We start from the raw sequence: 8,091 nt of genomic DNA, 5'->3' as shown, positions 1-8,091 counted from the left end.
TAGGAACCACAAGGAACCACAAGGAACCACAAGGAACCCAGCGTCCTGAGAGCGCAGTGTTCTAGAGGGGTAGTGTAGAACTTTCCCGTAGCTGTTACTGTATTGTTGTGTGCAGTGTGTGTTGTGGTTTTCATGATCTCCAGGTTGTGTATGGGGAGCATGCGCAGTCACTGCAGGGCGAAGTTGCTCGGTTTATTTTTCGTTATCATTTATCGTCAGGACCAGTACGCCTTGTCGGTGAGTTATAACAAAGATACAAAAATCAGTATTATACGAACATTTGTATAATTCTATTGGTTAATTTTGGGTTTGTGTTTATGTTTACATTACAGGTTTACAACCTAGTTAAACCCTAGTTAAAACAGTTGGAAACCACCGGTAATAGTGCTAGCACACCTGTAGCAGGCAGGCTATCTAGTGGAGGATTTGACCGTGTGTGTGCAAAATAAACAAAAGGAAAAACTCGAGTTGTGTCCGCCGTACTTTCCTGGCAACCCTTCCAGAGGGGAGTTCAATAAGCTAGAAAGCTGAGGAAAATCTGGACAGTTGTAAACCGCTGTCGGAGCCGTGACACGGAGTGTACGCGCCCCGAGCGGAGAACGGCCATCGTTAAGGACCAGCGCCGGGACCGGAGACCCGGAGTTGGCGAAGGAAGCGGCCGTAAACAACGCCACTGCAACGGACGAGCCGAAGCCGAGAGCTAACGGGGCCGTTAAAGGGCTGGAGAAACTGCGGTTGTAAGTAAGGCCGTGTGGATTGTATAAAAGCTAAAGAGCTTATAAAGTGACTGTTTCTGAGTGATGCTTCGTGCTGACTTGCTATACTAAAGGAGGCTGCTAACTGATAGCCACCCAGTCAGTGTTGTCGACTGCGCATCGGCGGGAACAGACGGCAAAAGAGCGCTCGTGAGCCGTTCACAGACGAGTCGTTCGTTTCGAACGAATCTTTCAAACGATTCTTTTGGCTATTAAAGTGATTCTAGTGATTCCCAGAGGCTATGAAAATGGCAGATGATAAACCAGACCTAGAGAGCCTAAAGCGGAGACGTTCAAATGCACAACGCAACTTTACAACTCGGTTAAACCGCCTTAGCGTCAACTCTAGCCGTTTACGTGAAGGTGATCTGTCAGAAGAGTTGGCAAGATTGAGAGACGATTATGGTAAACTCCTTGATGCTAATAATGAATATATTGACGAACTAGAGCAAATGGGCTCAACAGGTGACGACAGTGAGTCTCACGATGCCCTAGTAAGGAGAGACAGCAGTGAGAAAGCGTTCCGTGAAGCCGAGGACAATATAATGGAAATGTTATGGTCAAAGTATGCAGCGCCGGATATAGATGCTCTCGTAACACAATTCAAGTTAGTTTTTGATCAAGCAGAAGCACTCGGGAAAGATAGAACAGTGCCATGGATGCTGCAAGGGGTCGAAAGTGGTAAACTGGATAGAAAACTACATGAGCTCAGAGACGTGGTGTATACTTGGAGAGACTATCGGCCGCATGGAAAGGAGAAGTGGATGCTCTTCTTATCATTGAAAGAAGACAAGGAGCAACTGATGGATGTGTGGACATGCCGACAGGAAACAGAGAACATGCAGAGGGGCAGTACAGATCATAATGACGATGGCAGCGGTGATGAAGGCCGGGAGGCAGAGGGTGATAACGCAGACGGCGACCGTGTCACATCGGTTAGTGACAGCATTTCAGCCGCTAATAACATCACTGTTACCCAACCAACAACTCTTGCTATTACCACTCCACCTATGAACACCCAGGCTGCTGCTATCACTTTGCCCATTAACGGGCAGGGAACTGTATATGTTACGAGCCCTCCTCCATTCATTCCCACTGACAGAGTAAGCATTGTTACCAGCGCTCCTCAAGTTGCTACCATCAGTAATCAACCTCAGAGCAGTTACGTAGTACCTGGCATACTCAGTACTCCCCAACAGACATTAAAACCCACCATGCAGTCAAGACAATCTGACAGTGGGCTCAATGTCGGTTTCACCCTACCGCCGACCCTCACCAGTACACCACAACTGTTGAGCGCTCGCGCTGCTCCACCCGTCGACCTCAGCATGGGCCAAGGGAGTAGCGGGCCATATAGCAGCTCTGGTATGTACGCCGGGGATGATAGCTATCGGTGGGCGCGACCGAAGATAAGACTCACACCCATAAGTTTGCCTAAGTTCTCCGGGGACAGGAGGGACTATTGGCGGTGGAAAGCTGAATGGGAGAGTATCCAGGCACAAGCAGAACCTACGGGGTCACGAGAGTGCAAGAAACTTCATTTGTTAGACAGTATAGATGAGGTTGTGAAACGTGAACACAGACTGTTGCGTTGCAGAGAAGCAAACGATATCTTCAGAGAACTAGAGAATCATTATGGTGATAAAGCACAAACAGCCGAAGAGATCGTGATGGAGCTACAGTCTCGACCTGTTGTAAAGAATCATCAGCCACGAGAGACGTTAGAGTTGATCCTAGCTGTAGAGAGAGCAGCATTGGACCTCACAGACCTGGGGTGCGTAGACGCTTTACAGAACCAACTGGTGATTCGGTCTCTAGAGAGTAAACTTCCCGACGTCATGAAACGGGAGTGGCTCATGTATGTAAGTAACCCTAGTAACCATGTCCATCCAGGAAATCGTTTCGACAGGCTCTTGTTGTTCTTGGAAGACCAAAAGACGTTACTCGTGAGGTTGGAACAGTTGCTACCCAGCAAGCCATGGCCTGCAAACGCTCCAGAGAGACCAAGCTACCGGGAAAAGCCAGGTGACAGAAGGAGAGACAAGAAGTCGTTCACAAAGGCTGCAGCAAGTGAAATCAAAAGAGACTCCCAGCGGATACCATGTGCTGTGTGTGGTGATGAAGAACACGGTGGAAAACTGTTTCGCTGTAAAGCTTTCAGGAAAGCAACACTTTCGGAGAAGAAAGCTCATGTGAAAAAGGCAAAAATATGTTCAAAGTGCCTGGATTTTCACGGAGACAATAGCACCTGCACTCCAAATTTCCTTTGTCGTAAGGAAGAGTGTAAGAGAGGCAACACTCCAGCGGACCACCACTATTTCCTCTGCCCCAAGGCGGCGCCTACTAAGAGGGAGGTCAAAACAGAGGAAAAGGGGGGACCACGTGGTCCAACAGAGGAGCAAGAGGCTGTATTCGCTGAGTTAGGACTGACTCCCCGTCAGCTGGAAGCCGTCCGCAGAGCCTGTACAAACAAGGCAACGTCGAGGGTGTCTACTGACAAGAGTCTGATAGAACGGAGCGGCCTAAAGGAGCATCCAGTCCTCATGATGCTTGTGCCTGTCACAACAAAAAGAGGAGACAGCCTTGGAGCCTTGGTCGATCTTGCTTCCGACACTAATTATATTACACACCAAGCTGCAGAGAGGCTCGGATTGACCGGTGAACCAATCTCACTTGTAGTGTATGGTGTTGGTACGATGAAGGTAAAAGTTGACACAAAAAGGTATCTTGTGACGATAAAGGTGTGGACCTCACGAGGGACCTTGAAGCTCCACAAGATGATCTGCTATGGGATGGAAGATATCGCAAAAGTGGATCGAGTGGTGACATCAGAGCGCCTAGAGCAATTTTTCCCAGAAGTTAAGCCGGGAGAACTGGCCCGCCCAAAGAAAGTAGACCTACTGATCAGTACTCGGGAAGGCAGATTAGCTCCACAAAGACTGCAAAGGGCCGGTGACCTGGTGCTGTGGGACGGTCCTCTAGGCAAGACCGTGAGCGGTGTGCATCCAGATCTTTTCGAAGAAGTGGAGGTGACCACATGGCACTCGAAGACGCACTTCGCACACTCCATGAGAACAGTAGCCGTCAAAGTTGAGGAACACTTCGCCAGGAAACCGGAAAGCAACCTGAAACAAGACATTAGCAGGGAAGTCCGAACAACAGCAGTGTGCAATAAAGAGGTCCTTGAGTGGCTAAAATGGGACAGCATCGGAGCTGCCTGTAACCCCGCCTGCGGAGGGTGTCAGTGTGGGAAATGTCCCCCAGGAGGTAAGGAGATGTCTCTGGCTGACGAGAAGGAGCTGGAGATTATAAGAGCAGGCCTGACCTTCCGGGAGGGTGACACCCACAGCAACCAGTCACATTGGGATGCAAAGTACCCCTGGAGGGAAGACCCAACCTCCCTTCCCAACAACCGAAAGGCTGTGGAGGCAACGTTTCTGAAGACTGAGCGGCAGCTCATGAAAGACCCCATGTGGAAAGAGGCCTACATGAGACAAGTCCACGAGATGGTGGGGAGGGGAGCTGCTGTTAAGCTCACCAAGGATGCGATGGACAGCTGGAAGGGTGCTGTGTGGTGGGTGAGCCATCTAACCGCACCAAACCCCCATTCAGTGACTACGCCAGTGCGCCTCGTCTGGAATAGTAGTCAGGAATTTGGAGGAGTGAGCATGAACAGTATTTTATTCAAAGGCCCAGACGTTCTTAATCCCATCAGGGCGGTGCTCCTCAGGTTCCGGGAAGGGGAACACGCAGCCATTGGAGACATCACCAAGATGTACAATTCGGTATGGCTCGAGGAACAAGAGGTTCATGTACATCGATTCTTGTGGAGGGACTCACCTAAGGATGAGATTGAGGACTATGCTGTCGTGAGAGTGAACATGGGAGACAAACCGGCGGGATGCATCGCGCAGGTAGCCATGCGAGAGACCGCGAGGTTGCCCCAATTCTATGACATGAAGGAGGAAAGAAGGGTCATCGAGGAAGACTCCTACGTCGATGATCTCCTCACGTCCCACAATGACCCACAGTGTCTAGGCAAGATCCTAGAGGGTGTGGAGAGGATACTGAGAGCTGGAGGCTTCTATCTCAAGCCCTGGGTCCGGTCCGGTCAAAGTGGGAGGCGGGGGGAAACCAAGCCAGTAACACTGGTGTTGCCCAACCAGCTAAGGGAGGAAGATAACAAAGCCCTGGGGGTTGGCTACCTCGTGCGAGAGGACAAACTCTTTGTGATGGTCTCCATTAACTTCTCTAGAAGGAAGAAGAAGATGAGGACTGAGGTTGACCTCACAGAAGAGGAAGTGGATGTAAAGACACCGATCCCACTGACTCGTCGTGTTCTCCTGAGCCAGGTCGCTGGATTGTACGACCCAATCGGTCTAGCAACACCTGTGAAACAAAAAGGAGTGATTCTTGTGAGGAGAGCCTTCCAGGAGGCTAGAAAGCTTACGAAAGACACCTGGGATGAGCCCCTTTCTGACGAGCTCCGAGGGATGGCAATTGAGCTGTTCAAGGAGTACACCCGCCTAGGTCACATCAGATTTCACCGATGCCTCACGCCCTCCGGCTGGATGGACAAGCCCTGGGGAATCACGTTTTCTGATGGGAGCTGTGAGTCCTATGGTGCTGTACTGTACTTACGATGGCAAACATCGGGTGGGGTGGTCATCCGGCTGGTGGAGTCGAAGGCCAAGTTAACGCCCCTTGACCAGAAAGGCGACGCGGTCAAGGCTGAGATCTGCGGGGCTGTCTTCGCCACACGCCTGAAGGGGTACATGTTGAAGCATGGGCGCTTGGATGTGGAGAAGTGGTATCACTTCATTGATAGTCAGACTGTGCTGGGTGCCATCCAGAGAGAGAGTTACGGATTCCAGACATTCTTCGCGAACCGAGTCGGAGAGATTCAGAAGGCTGGGCCCGTAGCTGACTGGTGGTGGATCCCAGGTGCGGTCAACATTGCTGATCTAGTCACAAGGGGGTGCCCTCCTGGACAACTGGATGAGAACTCTGTGTGGCAAAAGGGTCCCAATTTCCTGTCTAGTCCAGTCGAGGATTGGCCTATGAAGTCCGCCTCAGAAGTGGCAGCCGATGCTAGAGAGATGGTCAGTAAACTCCAGAGAAAGGCCTTTTCAGCGGTCCTCACCAGGGCTCAAGCAAAAGAGTTATTAAACCCTGACAGAGTTAGTAAGGCTCCAGAGTCCTCAGCAGATGGGGTGGAAGTGACCTCAGTTGAGACCAAAGAAGCAGAAACACTGTGGGGAGCCTCACTCATAGACCAGGTGGATCCAACCAGGTATAGCTCTCTAACGAAACTCTGTGGAGTAGTTGGTTATGTCCGCAGGGCCGTGAGGAAGTGGTTGGCATGCATAGGGAGAGACTCTATGCCAGCAAAGTGGGAGGCAGTACTGTCAGTGAGAGAACTTGAAACTGCATTTAAGGACCTGTGCCTGGCTGCCCAGAAGGGAGTTATATTTCCTGTGACGACATTGGACAGACTTGTTGTCAGCAGGGGTGAAGCTTCAGGGCTCCTGCAATGCCATGGTAGAGTCCAGACCGTCACCCCAAGAGAGACCGGTGTACCCCTGGTTCCCTATAAGGCGTGGATCAGTACGCTTCTCACACGGGAGGCTCATGAGGCTAACCACGAAGGTGTTGCTGGCACACTCCTTCGGGTGAGGTCTAAAGCATGGGTGGTGCAGGGACCAAGAATCGCCAGAAGTGTCATTGACTCCTGTATGCGCTGTCGAAAGTCTAAAGCACGGATGTGCAGACAGGTGATGAGTGAGCTTCCCCTCGAACGAACTGAACCGGCCGCACCATTTGAGTTTACGACACTGGACCTCTTTGGCCCCTATGTCGTCAAAGATGCTGTGAAACAAAGAACAAAGATGAAAGTCTGGGGTGTGGTGTTCAGCTGTATGGCTTCAAGAGCAGTGCATGCAGACATTGTGGAGGATCTTTCAACAGAAGGTTTCCTGAAAGCATACCAGCGCTTCACAGCTCTCAGGGGTCACCCAAGAAAACTCTGGTCGGATCAGGGGACTAACTTTGTGGGCGCCAGGCCAGTGTTGCAGGAGCTTTATGAGTTCCTAAGTAGTGTTGACAAGGATCAGATCCAGAAGAAGGCGGCAGCTGGAGGAACTGATTGGACATGGGTGTTTCATCCGGCAGATTCTCCCCACCGAAATGGCGCGGCGGAAGCAGCCGTCCATGTACTCAAGAGAGCGTTAAGCAGCGTTGGCGAAGGCGGTAACCTGACGACGCTGGAATTCCAGACACTCCTCTACCTGGCAGCTAACCTGTCGAACGAGAGACCGATTGGTGCCAGGGCCCAGATGCAAGACGAGGCAGTGGAAGTTATCACTCCCAATTCACTACTGCTTGGTCGTGTGGGACCCAGCGGAGATACCCGAGGGTTCGAGTATCCTACCTACCCTGTCGTGCGTCTGAGGGCGATCCAGATCGAGGTCAACAAGTTCTGGACACGGTGGAGTCAGCTGGCAGGTCCGGGCCTCTTCGTCCGGCAGAAGTGGCACGCGCCTGCTAGGAACATTGCAGCAGGGGACCTGGTGTGGTTAGCTGACCAGAACGCGTTGAGGGGCCGGTTCAGACTGGGTCGAGTCGTGGAGGCCTGCCCTGATATGAAGGGCGTAGTACGAGACGTGAAGGTGAGGACATGTCAAAGCTGTCCAGTGTCTGACGGGCAGCCCAAAAGAAGCCGAGATATAATGGACAGCCCCTCCACTGTTCTCCACAGAGACGTTAGGAGACTGGTGGTTCTGTTACCAGTGGAGGAGCAAGTGTAAGATCCCCACCCCGTGGCGTGTTTCGGTAATGGATCCCCGCCACACGGTGTGTTTCGGTAATGGATCCCCACCCGTGGTGTGTTTCGGTAATGGATCCCCGCCACGCGGTGTGTTTCGGTTAAGGATCAAGACCCCCCCTCCACCACCCGCCACAGGGACGTTGGGAGGCTGGTGGTGTGTTTCGGTAGGAGATGCTACAGTATTATCGAGGACAATATGTGTTGTTTATGGACATTAACATTACTTTGACCTTATAGTTATTAATGTTTAGACGTAATTAATGTCTAAAAGTTTAACTGTTTAAGCTAGTTATGGTGGCCTACTTGGATTCCAGAATCAGTAGACCAAGTGGGAGGTGTAGAACTTTCCAGTATGACGCTCACTGCTGACAAATGAGGGGGAGTCAGAACTGGTCTGACAACCTGAAAACTTTGATCTTTAAACTTGATCAGCTGTTTATGCTCTGACTGTAGAAAACAAAGAGCTGAACTGAAACTCTGATTTAGCCACAATGACGATGACGTCCTGAT

General features: G+C 51.2%; 2 protein-coding genes across 3 annotated transcripts in view; one reads left to right on the top strand and one right to left on the bottom strand.

The window, feature by feature from the left end:
* Window positions 1-8,091, bottom strand: part of zgc:172076 — a 31,837-nt gene that overhangs the window by 10,365 nt on the left and 13,381 nt on the right. The window lies entirely within an intron of this gene.
* Window positions 81-7,923, top strand: LOC113746562 (uncharacterized). The gene is made up of 2 exons (XM_027282658.1): window positions 81-7,423; window positions 7,513-7,923. The coding sequence occupies exons 1-2, from the start codon at window positions 998-1,000 to the stop codon at window positions 7,519-7,521; spliced, it is 6,435 nt and encodes a 2,144-aa protein (XP_027138459.1). The 5' UTR covers window positions 81-997; the 3' UTR covers window positions 7,522-7,923.

The sequence above is a fragment of the Larimichthys crocea genome, chromosome X (genome assembly GCF_000972845.2).
Source record: "Larimichthys crocea isolate SSNF chromosome X, L_crocea_2.0, whole genome shotgun sequence".
Lineage (NCBI taxonomy): Eukaryota > Metazoa > Chordata > Actinopteri > Sciaenidae > Larimichthys > Larimichthys crocea.
This window is presented reverse-complemented; position numbering and strand designations above follow the sequence as displayed.